This window comes from Anomaloglossus baeobatrachus, chromosome 5 (genome assembly GCF_048569485.1).
Source record: "Anomaloglossus baeobatrachus isolate aAnoBae1 chromosome 5, aAnoBae1.hap1, whole genome shotgun sequence".
Lineage (NCBI taxonomy): Eukaryota > Metazoa > Chordata > Amphibia > Anura > Aromobatidae > Anomaloglossus > Anomaloglossus baeobatrachus.
In genome coordinates this window covers 218,584,300-218,600,096 of record NC_134357.1, presented here as the reverse complement: position 1 = coordinate 218,600,096, position 15,797 = coordinate 218,584,300, and the positions used below count along the sequence as shown (strand labels likewise).

The 15,797-nt window shown below is 42.9% G+C and overlaps 1 protein-coding gene and 1 long non-coding RNA gene across 6 annotated transcripts in view; one reads left to right on the top strand and one right to left on the bottom strand.

The window, feature by feature from the left end:
• Positions 1-15,797, top strand: part of TUBGCP2 (tubulin gamma complex component 2) — a 948,782-nt gene that overhangs the window by 427,764 nt on the left and 505,221 nt on the right. For all 5 annotated transcript variants that reach the window (XM_075349130.1, XM_075349129.1, XM_075349127.1 and 2 more), the window contains one exon: positions 13,594-13,801. In XM_075349130.1, the coding sequence (XP_075205245.1) occupies positions 13,594-13,801 (208 nt within the window). The remainder of the gene's footprint in view (positions 1-13,593; positions 13,802-15,797) is intronic.
• Positions 13,795-15,797, bottom strand: part of LOC142311068 (uncharacterized) — a 36,261-nt gene continuing 34,258 nt past the window's right edge. The window contains exon 3 of the long non-coding RNA XR_012754237.1: positions 13,795-14,005. This is a non-coding gene — a long non-coding RNA (uncharacterized LOC142311068). The remainder of the gene's footprint in view (positions 14,006-15,797) is intronic.

Here is a 15,797-nt window from a genome sequence, read left to right as displayed (position 1 = left end):
GCGACATTGCTGTTGGCGGCGAACCGCCTCCTTTCTAAGGGGGCGGTTCATGCGGCGTCACAGCGATGTCACACGGCAGCCGTCCGATAGCAGAAGAGGGGCGAAGATGAGCAGCTGGAACATGCCGCCCACCTCCTTCCTTCCGCATTGCCGGTGGGCGGAGGTAAGTAGATTTTCGTCGCTCCTGCGGTGTCACACATAGCGATGTTTGATGCCACAGGAACGAGGAACAACATCGCTACTCACCAGACAACGATATTTCGTGTTTGAACGACCTCTCCAAAACCAATGATTTTTACCACTTTTGCGATCATTGAAGGTCGCTCGTACGTGCCACACGCTGCGATGTCGCTAACAACGCTGGATGTGCGTCACAAACATCGTAACCCCAACAATAAATCGTTAGCGATGTCGCAGCATGTAAAGTACCCTTTAAGCCCGCACGACAGCTTGAATTTCATTGGATCATGATTGATGCTGCTTATACACCATTCAGACTATTCTGTGTTGCAACCTTTGATCAACTTTTCTCTGCCGTCCACGTCCAGGGAGGTTAGGTACAGTGGTAAACTTCTTGATTATTTTGCACACCGTGGACAATGGAACATCAAGATCTCTGCCAATAGACTTGTAAACTTTAAATTGTTGATATTCTTCAACAAGTTTGGTTCTCAAGTACTCAAAAAGTTCTCTTTTCTTCTTTCTGTTCTCCATGCTTATTGTGCTAAACACAGACACACAATGCAAGGATTGAGGAAATTTCCAACAATTTTGTCCTGCCCATTCTTGTGGTTTTGTGTACAATTATGTCAAATTTGTTTTTTTCTATCTTTATTTTTCTTTGTGTTGTTCCAATGCACACAAAGGAAATAAACATAGAAGACAAAACATGTGTAATTGCAACAATGCAATAATTTTCTGGGAGAAATATTTCATTTTCTTGAACAATTTCAAGGATGCCAAAACTTTCGGCCATGACTATAATTTTTTTTACTGCTTAAATATACTGTACTGCTATACTACTGCAGAAGCTCTAGTCTTTCTATGATGGGCATTGCAGAAAGTTATTGACCCTGCTTCTGTGGATAAAGTATCACTATGCCAAGATCTACAAGAGTGACTGAACAAGTGAAATTAGACTCCAGAGTAAGGAAACATTGTTGGAGAATTATGATACTGCCTAAGGCTATGTGCCCACGGGGACATTGTCCTGCGGATATATCCGCAAGACATTCCGCAGGTGCTCCCAGAAATCCGCAACAGAACTTTCTCTGTTTCAATGCTGCGGATATACAGCGGAATGTGGTGCGGATATGGTGCGGGCATTCTGCATTGAGGATACAGTACCATGGCTTCGGCACTGCATCCTCAATGCAGAACAAGTGGTGCAGTGATCGGGGTGCTCCTACTTACCTCCATCATGCAGCACCTCGCTTTCCGACGGCCGGGTCACTGTCAGGCAGCGTCTGGTTCACTGTGCTGGAGGTGGGCGGGCCTGAACTAGCTCCGGCTGTAACATGATCGGAGCTTGTGCAGGCCCCGCCCACCTCTTCCTTCCTGTATCTGGCTGGATTCACCGCGCTGCTGCCGCTACACTGGACGGAGAATGTGACTCGGGTCTCTATCAAGGCAGGTAAGTATATGGGACCCTGCGGAGAAATCCGCAACAATAATTGACATGCTGCAGATTTTTCCGCACGAAAATCCGCACGATTTCCGCTGCGGAAAAATCCGCAGCGTGGCCACAGCATTTCCCAAATGCCATAGAAATGGCTGGGGATTAGCTGTGCTGCAGATTTCTGGAAAATCCGCGGCTTTTCCGCAAGAAATCCGCGGCAAAATCCGCGCATTTTCCGCAGCCTGGGCACATAGCCTAAAAGAAAAACTGATTTGGTCGTCTACAGCTGCAAATGCTCAGGTTATACAGCACTATTGAAAAATGAAAGCAAAATGTACCCCACTAAGCTGCCACTAAGCAGATTAGGTGCTTTCTGCATGCTAGCATAGTAAATCCCTTCTAGATTAGTGGAAAATGCAAACAATCAACGTGTTCTGTTCTACATACACTGTGCAGAATTATTAGACAAATGAGTTTTTTGATCACATGATCAAAAAAGAGACATTTTAGACATTTTGTTCTACTCCAAGATGTATAGGCTTGAGAGCCAACTACCAATTAAGTAAATCAGGTGATGTGCATCTCTATAATGAGGAGGGGTGTAGTGTAATGATATCATCCCCCCTTTGTAAGGTGTGCTTAATTATTAGGCAACTTCCTTTCCTTTGGAAAATGGGTCAGAAGAGAGATTTGACGGGCTCTCAAAAGTCCAAAATTGTGAGATGTCTTGCAGAGGGATGCCGCAGTCTTGAAACTGCCAAGCTTTTGAAGCGTGATCACCGAACAATCAAGCGTTTCATGGCAAATAGCCAACAGGGTCGTAAGAAGCGTGTTGGGTAAAAAGGCGCAAAATAACTGTCCATGAATTGAGGGAAATCAAGCGTGAAGCTGCCAAGATGCCATTTGCCACAAGATTGGCCATATTTCAGATCTGCAATGTTACTGGAGTTTCAAAAAGAACAAGGTGTGCCATACTCAGGGACATGGCCAAGATAAGGAAGGCTGAAAAACGACCACTTTTGAACAAGAAACATAAGATAAAACGTCAAGACTGGGCTAAGAAGTATCTTAAGACTGATTTTTCAAAGGTTTTATGGACTGATGAAATGAGAGTGACTCTTGATGGGCCAGATGAATGGGCCAGAGGCTGGATCAGTAAAGGGCAGAGAGCTCCACTCCGAATCAGACGGCAGCAAGGTGGAGGTAGGGTACTGGTATGGGCTGGTATCATCAAAGATGAACTTGTGGGACCTTTTCGGGTTGAGGATGGAGTGAAGCTCATCTCCCAGACCTACTGCCAGTTTCTGGAAGACAACTTCTTCAAGCAGTGGTACAGGAAAAAGTCGGTATGGTTCAAGAAAAACATGATTTTCATGCAGGACAATGCTTCATCACATGCATCTGACTACTGCACAGCATGAAACAAAGTTGAGAGACAATACTGGATCTCATAATACAATTATATGGCAAAGGCTTCATAAAGCATAATGAACCAACAGACATAAGAAGTCTTTTAGAACTGCCAAATAAATACCCCTTATTTCTCTTACACTAGCTCAATGAAGTATAACAAGAAAATGCATATAAAAAACATTTTTATTGATACAAAAAGTCATTAAAGCCATTAAGGGGGAATAATAATTACAAAGTGGTATGATAAAACCAAGTTCAGACAGACACAGGAGGGTGAAAGAAAACCCCCACAGGTCTACACATCACATCTCTATGCATAGTTTTTTAGGACCATGTAATTGCCACATAGACAAAATAGATAAATTCCCAGTTAAAGTACCTAGGGATCTCTCTGTTGCTGCGTTGGTAAAATACTGCACAGCACAACCATAGAGTCACCATACAATAGGGGAGAAAAAAAAAAAGCACATAGTGGCATACAGATACATCAAGTATAAACCATGCAGACTGCTTACCAGAATAGGATGTGTAAACAGGTGGGGGGACAAGTCCCAACATGTGTTTCGTGTGTTGCTTAGTCGGGGGACCGTAGACACTGAGGGGGAAGTGAGGGTATATCTGTCTTCCATAGTCCATATGATGCAGCTCACCTGACGCACTCAGGGTCCTCAGGTGTAATGCTGCAGACGGGGCGGGCTCTCCAGTGCTCCACAGGCTAGGGAGAACACTCCCAGTGACGTCATTTACCCATGGAGCACCGAGTAGGAGACCGCGCCATCTGCACATGCGCAGACCATGAACCAGGAAGTGCGTGCCACTGTCACCATGTTGGAGACTGGCAGCGCTAAGGGCAACAGCAAATAGATATCTCTGTGCAATTAGCACAAGAGGTCATGCACACTAGCGCCAATCTAAAGATATATAAACAGGGGCATACAGATCACATCAGTACAGCAATAATCAAATATATTTAATTCCAAGGCCTTGCAGTGCTGGATGTAAGTCCATAGGACCCTAGCAAATCGACATGATCATATTCCAGCAGGGTAACAGTCGCAACATCTCATCAGGGGGCTCAGCAGAGGAAAGGAAGACACACTAATGGAAAGATAGTGAAAGAAAAAATATTAAAAATTTAGTATATCTATAGGGCAACAATTGCTCCACACAAAGCAGCTAGTACCAGGCAAAAAAGGAGGAAGGAAAACCGGGTCAAAGAAAAGAAGCAAAGCTTTGCTTCTCATTCAACCCCTTAGGTGCCACAGTATCCAGAAGGGAGATCCACCGGCACTCTGTTCGTGCCAGTGCCTTGTGGAGTTCCCCCTCCTCTCAGGCCAAGATGAACCCGGTCAATACTTCTCACTTTAAGACTCGAGGGATCCGACTCGTGCTTCAACCAAAAATGGCGTGGGAGGGTTTTCAAGGTGTTTTTATCCTCCGATTTTACATTTTTGGACTCTATGATGTCTCTAACATGCTCCCTCGTCCGGGTCTGGAGTTCGCGACTAGTCAGACCCACATATATCAACCCACAGCCACACGTAGCGTAATATATCACGCCCGTGGTGCTGCAGGAGATATAGTGTCTGATCTGAAAACTCCTGGACCCGTCTGAGGGACCAAATGAGGTGGCTCTAATGATGTTTTTGTAGCGACAAGCGACACAGGAACCACAGGGGAAACAACCCCATTTGGGGCATCCCTTGTCACATGGCAATCCAGAGAAGGAGCCGTAGTGACTATGCACTAGGGTGTCCCTGAGACTCCTCCCACGTCATGCCGTCCTCAATGGGCGAGGGGGTAGCATCTTTTTCAGGGATGGCTCGGTCTCTAAGACCGCCCAGTGTCTAGTCAAAATCTGTCTGATGCAACCCCATTGTTGGTTAAATGTTGAAATAAATCTCATCTTGGTCTCATCAGACAGAGTCTTCTCTGGATTGTACCTCAACAGGAGGCGATCACGTGGGGTCTGTTTGACTCGATAGTATGCCTTTTCAATGGAACCTTGGCTATATCCTCTTTCGGTGAAGCGTACACGCATTTCCTTGGCCCGCTCCTGAAAAACCTGTTCCTCCGCTAACCTCTTCCTGGGATACTGGGAGAGGGAGGTGTTCGATGGCATGTGTGCTAGCTCCCATGCACTGTGCTGGCTCCGCTTCATTGATGACCTTTTTGTCATCTGGGGAGGGACCGCTGTGGAGCTTGAGGACTTTGTGCGCCAACTGAACTCAAATGATTATAATATTTTTTTTACATCGTTTTGACGCAGTGAAAATGGATTTTTTGGATCTGACTATATCCGCTGAGAACAGGGGTCGCCTGACTACTGATATATTTAGGAAACCCTCGTCGGCGAATGCGTTATTACACGCTTCCTCTGGCCACCCTAGAACCACCATTAATGCTGTCCCTACTAGTCAGTTTATTCGCCTTAAGAGGATCTGCTCAGAGGGACAGGTTTTTGAGGAGCGGGCCAAGGAAATGTGTGTACGCTTCACTGAAAGAGGATATAGCCAGGGTTCCATTAAAAAGGCATACCATCGAGCTACACAGACCCCACGTGATCGCCTCCTGTTGAGGTACAATCCAGAGAAGACTCTGATCAGACAGATTTTGACTATACACTGGGCGGTCTTACAGACCGAATCATCCCTGAAAAACATGCTACCCCCCTCGCCCGTTGATAACGGCGCGACGTGGGAGGAGTCTCAGGGACACCATAGTGCATAGTCACTACGTCTCCTTCTCTGGATTGCCTTTTGACACGGGACGCCCCCAAATGGGGTTGTTTCCCCTGTAGCTCCTGTGTCGCTTGTCGCCTCAAAAACATCATTAGAGCCACCTCATTTGATCCCTCGGACGGGTCCAGGAGTTTTCAGATCAAACACTATATCTCCTGCAGCACCACGGGCGTGATATATTACGCTACGTGTGGCTGTGGGTTGATATATGTGGGTCTGACTAGTCGTGAACTCCAGACCCGGACGAGGGAGCATGTTAGAGATATCATACCATCCAAAAAGGTAAAATCAGAGGATATAAACACCTTGAAAACCCTCCCACGCCATTTTTGGTTGAAGCACGAGTCGGATCCCTCGAGTCTTAAAGTGAGAAGTATTGACCGGTTTCATCTTGGCCTGACAGGGGGGGAACTCCACAAGGCACTGGCACGAACAGAGTGCCGGTGGATCTCCCTTCTGGATACTGTGGCACCTAAGGGGTTGAATGAGAAGCAAAGCTTTGCTTCTTTTCTTCGACCCGGTTTTCCTTCCTCCTTTTTTGCCTGGTACTAGTTGCTTTGTGTGGAGCAATTGTTGCCCTATAGATATACTATCCTATCTCTGTTCTCCCTCGTAGAGCCACCTTTGTCTCATCATTCTTAGTTCAGCTGACAACTATTTAAAAAAAAAAAATGTTTTATCTCCTTACAATCTATAATAGATATAGATTTTGCCCCAGTCCCTGTTTGCTCGTTTTATTATTAAATTTTTAATATATTTTCTTTCACTATCTTTCCATTAGTGTGTCTTCCTTTCCTCTGCTGAGCCCCCTGATGAGATGTTGCGACTGTTACCCTGCTGGAATATGATCATGTCGATTTGCTAGGGTCCTATGGACTTACATCCAGCACTGCAAGACCTTGGAATTAAATATATTTGATTATTGCTATACTGATGAGATCTGTATGCCCTTGTTTATTTATCTTTAGATTGGTGCTATTGTGCATGACCTGTTGTGCTAAATGCACAGAGATATCTATTTGCTGTTGCCCTTAGCGCTGCCAGTCTCCAACATGGTGACAGTGGCACGCACTTTCTGGTTCGTGGTCTGCGCATGCTCCATGGGTAAATTACATCACTGGGAGTGTTCTCCCTAGCCTGTGGAGCACTGGAGAGCCCGCACCGTCTGCAGCATTGCACCTGAGGACCCTGAGTGCGTCAGGTGAGCTGCATCATGTGGACTCTGGAAGACAGATATACCCTCACTTCCCCCTCAGTGTCTACGGTCCCCCAACGAAGCAACACGCGAAACACGTGTTGGGACTTGCCCCCCCACCTGTCTAAACGTCCTATTCTGGTAAGCAGTCTGCATGGTTTATACTTGGTGTACCTGTATGCCACTGTGCTTTTTTTTTCCCCTATTGTATGGTGACTCTCTGGTTGTGCTGTTCAGTATTTTACCAACCCAGCAACAGAGAGATCCCTAGTTACTTTAACTGGGAATTTATCTATCTATTTTGTCTATGTGGCAATTACATGGTCCTAAGAAACTATGCATAGAGATGTGATGTGTAGACCTGTGGGGGTTTTCTTTCACCCTCCTGTGTCTGTCTGAACTTGGTTTTATCATACCACTTTGTAATTATTATTCCACCTTAATGGCTTTAATGACTTTTTGTATCAATAAAAATGTTTTTTATATGCATTTTCTTGTTATACTTCATTGAGCTAGTGTAAGAGAAATAAAGGGTATTTATTTGACAGTTCTAAAAGACTTCTTATGTCTGTTGGTTCATACTGCACAGCCTGGCTGGCCAGTAAAGGTCTAAAAGATGAAAAAATAATGTTATAGCCTCCTTGTTTACCTGATTTGAACACCATAGAGAACCTGTGGTCTCTCATAAAATGTGAGATCTACTAAAAAACTGCAGCATGTTAACATCTGGCGCTTTTCTGGCGCACAAAAAGATGTCCTTAGGGAGTCTTTTTGTGCGCCAGAAACGCGCCAAGTGTTAACTTGCTGCCGTTTTTTTAGTGTTTTTAAAATGCTTTCAATAAAGATTTTTTATTTTACTCATCGCTCCTTGGAAGATGCTGTTCCTTTATGCCTTCATTTTTACATTTCTGGTCAATGCCTTAACAGAGGAGCTGGCACCCATTTCCTGGACTGAAACTGCTACATACAGCGGGGTGAGTTTCCACTTTTTTTCTTTTGGTTTAAGGCAGAAATTGTTGAAAAACAAGCAGTTTAAAAATTTGCACCTAACTGTTTGGCGATGACAAATCCAGACCGAGTGTCTTTGCTCGGTTTCTACAGTCATTTGGTGCTAGGACAGTCTCTCTAAAGACTTGCTCCCACTTGCATATAAAGTGGACAAATGCAATGTGATTAAAAATTGCATTGCACTCGCATCAATGTTATTCAATGAGGCAGTGTTCATTGTGAGTTTTTCCTAATCTGTAATTGGGCTGAGGAAAAAAAATCGCAGCATTTTGATTACTTGTCATCCGTCCAATTTTTACACACACATCTCTAAGGAAAAAAGTAAAGAAAGATATAAATATATGATAAAAAATATTAGAATGGATATTTATCCTACAGATATATAATTTCACAACCTCCCTAAATATTATAAAATGGCACCCTTTAATGCCTTTCATGTGGAGTTTATTCTACAAGTGGTTAGGTTTGTTTAATGTAATAAATAAGTAATTAAGTGGAAAAAACAATATGAAGTACCCCTTATTTTATGAAAACAATAAAGGTACAGCAAACAGCTGAAACCTGTTATTTTTGGCTGGAAAAGTCCGGCCCTTTCCAACCTAAAAATACCAGCCCAAAGCAGCCCCAGAAGTGGCTCATCATATTAGATGCGCCAATTCTGGCTTTTTTGCCTTGGGTATTCCCAATCGCCCTAGTGTGTTTGAAATCGGGATAATAGTAGTTGGAGTTGATGTTGTGACGGGGTATGCGACAGAGCAGTAAGGGACGCCAGGCCAAGGAACAATCCAAGAAGATTTAATGAGGCAGGGAGCATAAAACATGCAATATTAAAATGGTTCTTTAGAGTCCACACAAAGGAAGTAGGTCCAGGGGCGCCAAGGAGAATGCAAAAGTCCTCAAAGTCCAATCGTCCATGTACGGGCGATAAGGAGCTGGCCTTAGCACAGGTCCTCACCCTTCACTCAACAAAGCATAACTAAAAACTAAAACATGGGGCTGAATCTCCCACCCCTCCTTAGATCCACCCCCTTAGCATTTGCTACTTGTAGCTAGAAAAGGGTTCCTAGACACAGCCTCCAGAGATTGTGTACTAGGCAAGCCCCCTGCAGAGGAGAACAATATATATGCAACCCCCCCAAATCAAGGGCAATAGCTACGGCTGAAGCCTGATTGCAATATGATACAGGCTGGGGGGATATAATGTTACAGATGTCAGCTGTAAATTGTCCAAAAACGCAGCTGACATCAAGCCCTGGTGTTAGGAATGGATAGGTCTCTTCAGGCACCCCCATTACTAACCCAGTAAGTAAAAGGAAAAAAAAAACACACAAAAAGACTATATTTGAAAAAAAACACTCCCTGACTCTTTCCTTGGTTCATCAATTTATTTATTAAAAATAATAATAAAAAAAAAACCCTAGGCAGGGACGTAGTCTAGGGAATCTGATGTCATTCACAAAGGGGAACCTGAAAAACCTCAGAGAAATAAAAAGTTATTAAAAAGTAAAGTTCCAATACAGGTCCTTAGTAGTCATTAGCTTCCGACGACATTCCCCGATTCCATCGATCAAAGTCTATGGAGCCCCATTCTGATGTTCCATAGACTTTGAGCAGTGGCTACTCCTGGCTCACAGTGCGCTCTGCGAGACTCGGCGCCTGTGAAGATCGTTGATGTCAGTAACGTTACCACACTTCACAGTCACCGGTTCTCATGGAGCGCAGCATCAGCTGAGAGTAGCTGCTGCTCAAATCCTATGGAGTCTCAGAACAAGTCTCCATAGCCTTTGATAGACGGAATCGGGGAACTTTCTGGGATGTGCTGAACCAAGTCGGACCTGTATGTAAAAGATGATGTGAAAATCGCTTTGCATATGGATGTATGACTCATGTCATACGGATGCTAGGAGAGAAAAAACAGCAAATACTGTCATAACACTCGCATGACATATGGAATGACATACATTACATTTGTCCCACTTTTTAGGGTGAGAATCTGAGCGTTTTTTTTTTTTAATTTTATTTTATAAGCTAGTGAGAGCATACCTATGTTAGTCTGCATCTTGAGCCCTGGACCAGCATTCCACTTATTCAGGCCATGCTCATGTTGAAATCAATCTTATGTTAGTACTAGTGCATCTCAATATATTAGAATAATATCAAAAAGTAAATTTATTTCCGTAATTTAATACAAAAATTGAAACACATATATTATGAGTCATTACAAACAGAAGGATTGATTTGAAGTGTTTATTTCTGTTAATGTTGTTGATAATGGCTTACAGCCAAGGAGAACCAAAAAGTCATCTCAGAAAATTAGAATAATTACCACAAAACACATGTAAAGGCTTCATAAATCTTAAAAATGGTCCCTTAGTCTGGTTCAGTAGGTTACACAATCATGGGAAAGACTGATTTGAGAGATGTCGAGAAGGCAGTCATTGACACACTCTACAACGAGGGTAAGCCGCAAAAGGTCATTGCTAAAGAAGCTGACTGTTCACAGAGTTCTGTATCCAAGCATATTAATGGAGAGTTGAGTAGAAGGAAAAAAGTGTGTTAGAAAAAGGTGCACAAGTAACTGGGATAATCGCAGATTTTATAGTATTAAGAAAAGATCATTTCAAAATTTGGGGGGAGATTCACAAGGAGTGGACTACTGGAGTCAGTGCTTCAAGAGCCACCACACACAGACGTATCCAGGACATGGGCTACAACTGTCGCATTCTATGTGTCAAGCCACTCATGAGCAATAGACTACGCCAGAATCGTCTTACCTGGGCCAAGGAGAAAAAGAACTGGACTGTTGCTCAGTGGTCCAAGGTGATGTTTTCATATGATAGTAAGTTTTGCATTTCATTTGGAAATAAATGTCCCAGAGTCCAGAGGAAGAGTGGAATCACAAACCAAACTGACTGAGGTCTAGTGTGAAGTTTTCACAATCAGTGATTGTTTGGGGAGCCATTTCATCTGCTAGTTTAGGTACACTGTCTTTTATCAAAGTCAGTGCAGCTATCTACTAGGATATTTTAGAGCACTTCATGCTTCCCTCTGCCGACAAGCTTTTTGGAGATAGATATTTCATTTTCAGCAGGACTTGGCACATGTACATTGAGGAAAAAAGCATTTAGTCAGCCACCAATTGTGCAAGTTCTCCCATTTGAAAAGATGAGAGAGGCCTGTAATTGACATCATAGGTAGACCACAACTATGAGTGACACACTGAGAAAACAAATCCAGAAAATCACCTTGTCTGATTTGGCAAGGGTTTTTTTTGTTTTTTTGCAAATTATGGTGGAAAATAAGTATTTGGGCAATAACAAAAGTTCATCTCATTATTTTGTTATATATCCTTTGTTGGCAATGACAAACGTCAAACGTTTTCTGGAAGTCTTCACAAGGTTGGCATACACTGTTGGTGGTATGTTGGCCCATTCCTCAATGCAGATCTCTAGAACATTGATGTTTTGGGCCTGTCGCTGGGCAACACAGACTTTCAACTCCCTCTGAAGGTTTTCTGTGGGGTTGAGATCTTGAGACTGGCTAGGCTACTCCTGGACCTATATATGCTTTTAACGAAGCCACTCCTTCGTTGCCCTGGCGGTGTGCTTGGGATCATTATCATGCTAAAAGACCCAGCCATGTTTAATCTTCAATGCCCTTGGTGATGGAAGGAGGTTTGCACTCAAAACCTCATGATACATGACCCCATTCATTCTTTCATGTACACGGATCAGTCATCCTGGTCCATTTGCAGAGCAACAACCCCAAAGCATGATGTTGCCACACCCATGCTTCACAGTAGGTATGATGTTCTTTGGATGTAACTCAGCATTCTGTCTCTTTCAAACACGACGAGTTGTGTTTCTACCAAACAGTTGTGTGTCTACTTTGGTTTCATCAGACCGTATAACATTTTCCCAATACTCTTCTGGGTAAACCAAATGCTCTCTAGCAAATTTCAGATTGGCCCAGACATATACTGGTTTAAGCAAGGGGACACGTATGGCACTGCAGGATCTGAGTCCCTGGCGGCGTAGTGTGTTACTGGTGGTAGCCTTTGTTATGGTGGTCCCAGCTCTATGCAGGTCATTTTCTAGGTCCTCCCGTGTGGTTCTGGTATATTTGCTTTTTGTTCTTGTGATCATTTTGACCCCATAGGGTGAGATTTTGCGTGGAGCCCCAGAGGGAGATTGTCAGTGGTCTTGTATGTCTTCCATTTTCTTATTATTGCTCCCACAGTTCACACCAAGCTGCTTGCCTATTGCAGATGGTCTTCCCAGCCTGGTGCAGGGCTACAATTTTGTTTCTGCTTGCACTGAACAGCTTTTTGGTCTTCACTATAGTGGAGTTTGGAATGTGACTATTTGAGGTTGTGGACCGGTATACTTTATACTGCTAACAAGTTCAAACGGGTGCCATTAGTACAGGAAATAAGGGGAGGGCAGAGGAGCCTCTTAAAGAAGTTACAGGTATGTGAGAGCCAGAAATCTTGCATGTTTTTAGATGATTAAATATTTATTTTCCACTATAATTTAAAAAAAAAATAAAAAATTGCCTAATCAGATAAGGTGATTTTCTGGATTTGTTTTCTAATTTTGTCTCTCATAGTTGTGGTCTACGTATTCTGTAAATTACCTATGCGGTCTCATCTCTTTAAGTGGGAGAACATGCACAATTGGTGGCTGACTAAATACTTTTTTTTCCCCACTGTACACGCTGTCAAAAGTACCAGTACCTGGTTTAATAACCACAGTATCACTGTGCTTCTTTAGCTAGCAAACTCGCCTGACCTAAACCCCATAGACAATCTATCGGGTATTGTCAAGAGGAAGATGAGACACATGAGACCCAACAATGCAGACGAGCTGAATGCTGGTATCCTAGCATTCTGGGCTATCATAACACCTCTGCAGTGCCACAGGCTGATCGCCTCCATGCCACGCCGCATTCATGTAGTAGTTCATGCAAAAGGAGCCCCGATTAAGTATGCAGTGCATTTACTGTACATACATTTCAGTAGGCTAACGTTTGAGTTTAAAATCATTTTTCCATTTGGTCTTATGATATTCTAATTTTCTGAAATAATGACTTTTGAGTTTTCATTGGCTATAAGACATAATCAACATTAACAAAAATAAACACTTCAAATAGATTGCTCTGTTTGTAATGACTTTATATAATGTGTTTCACATTTTGTATTGAATTACTGAAATAAATTAACTTTTTGATGATATTCTAATTTATTCAGATGCACTTCTGTGTTATTTATATCAACTTATATGTTTCACTATAAAGCATGAATCCAGCGCAATCTCATGATGGATTAAAAAGTAATCTTTTTTATTTGTATATTTTTTCATAAAATCCGGAAAATATGCAGCATAAAAATATTAAATGCCCAGGTCAGAGCGACGCATTTCAACAAACCGTCTTAATCATGGTCTGAACCTAAACTGACCAAGTCCTTCTTTAAGAAGGGAGTCCACTCAGTAGTAATTGCTCACCTGTGAGGTTCGCTACTAGAGGGTTAACATACATAAAATATACATACATTTTAAAAACACATATACAAATATAATGTTTCACTTGTCTCTCTTTTTTTTTTTTTCTTTCTTTAGGAACCCTTCCTCTACCCTCCCAGGAAGTAGTCATAGTTGAGGACCTATTATATGTTCTGGTTGGAGTTGATGGACGATATATTACTGCCCAGACTGTAGTGGGCAGTCAGATACGCTGTTTCTCAGTAGACCCAAACTTGGATATGTCCGTAAAAGAACTAGTGAACAGGATACTACCTGTTGCAGCCAGCTATTCTTCTATAACCAGGTACTAAAGCATTAATCATACAAAAATGAAACAAAACAATGCGCAAAGTATTTCCTTACCCCATATTCTGTCCTCACTACATGGACAGTGAGGCGTATGAAGTTTGACAGGCAGCTAAACCTTTATCCACTATAGCCCAATAAGGAGACTGTTGCTTGATGGAGGGCTGTATTTATTGAACATTAGTAGATGTGTTTGGTGAAACTAGGAACAATGAGATGTGTACAGTCAGCACATGTATAATACAACAGGAAACATACAGTACATACAGAAGCCTGACAATATACGTACAAATGTACGAACAGCTTGAATTTAGCTAGTAGATGCAGATATCTAAACGTGGTAAGAGTCCTGAGCTTTTAATGGACACAAAACAGATTTCCTTACCAGCGATGCTATCACAAAGGGGATAAAATAGAGAAGGTCCTCAGTATGTGAGTCGTTAGAAAATGAAAACATCCTACCCAGAATGCACCGCAAATGTGATGGAGCAGAGAGGCATGAAATACAACGTTATTGCTGATAAACGTACAACCAAGTAAAGGAAAAATAGATGTATAGCAAATTAAACAATAAAGAATGCAGATTAAATGCAGAAGACAGAACACTCCCTGTCTAGCATCAGTGGATGTCACCATCCTTGTCCTTTTAGGGTAGAAGCAGAGTTAGTTCAGATATTGGTCTGAACAATGTTTTAGGTTTGTCCCCCCAGGTCATTATTACTTACTACTTTGCGGACTTTATCTTCTATACTGGGGAGTGTTGTAGTAACTAGTCCACGTAGCCACTGATTTTTGTGAATTTGTCAGTCTTTCACAAGAATAATGTCACCTATGCTCATGTTAGAACTAGCAGATTGCCACTCCTGGAGGATCACTGAATAGTACAGTTTTCTGGGTAAGCAGGGTGGCTGAACTCAGCAACAAGGTGTCTTCAAGGTTGCTTGGACCTGGAACTAAGGGTCTGACGTTTATTATCATTGCTACAGCTTCTGCCATGAAGGTTATTAGATTTTCGTTATTGAGACTTGTTATGCCTGCTTGAAGGAGAGTGGAGTCGACAATTCTTTGTACTAAGCCGATCATTCTCTACCAAAATATTCCCATATGGGAAGAGAGAAGTGGATTGAATGTTCATGCACAAAACTTGTCACCAAGGAATCTCTCGAGTTTTGTGGTACAGATTTGAAGGAATTCAACGTATGCTCTTGACAGGACCACGGATGGCAATAAATCATCTCAAAGCGTTGATGAAGCTCAAACTGTTTAGTAATACAATGACCTGTGTGGACGGCCCTGATTGACATGCAGGTGAACATGACTGCCCAAGGTTTACTATTAAGACAAAACAATCACTGATCTCGGGGAGACCAGCAGGAGAAAACACTGCCGGCAGCCAGCGAGGGCGCTCAAGACAGTGAAATCCTAGGTACGTTGCCCCCTGGGAAATATGTAAATCAAAAAAAAGTCAGTGGAGCCTCTATTAGGAGTCTCAACACAGAAACCAGACAGATGTCCCTCCGGGAAGGACCCACCAAAGGGGTGGCTCTTTTTAGGAGACCACCATATTAAGTGGCCCTTTTAGTCAATACCCAACTTTTTGACAAGTTTAAAGATATGACAAGGGAAATACCAAGGCCAGGTATCCATCCACAGACAGCTGTTTCGGGGTATTGCCCCTCATCAGTGTGGAGTAGGATTCTGGCCAGGTGGGAGCAATGCCTAGTAGACCAACAAGAGAAAACAATTACTGATGTCCGGGAGACTAGCAGGAGAAAACACTGACACAAGACCGTTAATACCACCATAACCACCACTTAATATGGTGGTTATGGTGGTCTCCTAAAAAGAGCCACCCCTTGACTGGGTCCTTCCCGGAGGGATATCTGGCTGGTTTCTGTGGTGAGACTCCTAACAGAGGCTCCACGGACTTTTTTGATTTGCATATTTCCCAGGGGGCAATGTACCTAGGATTTCACTGTCTTGAGCGCCCTCGC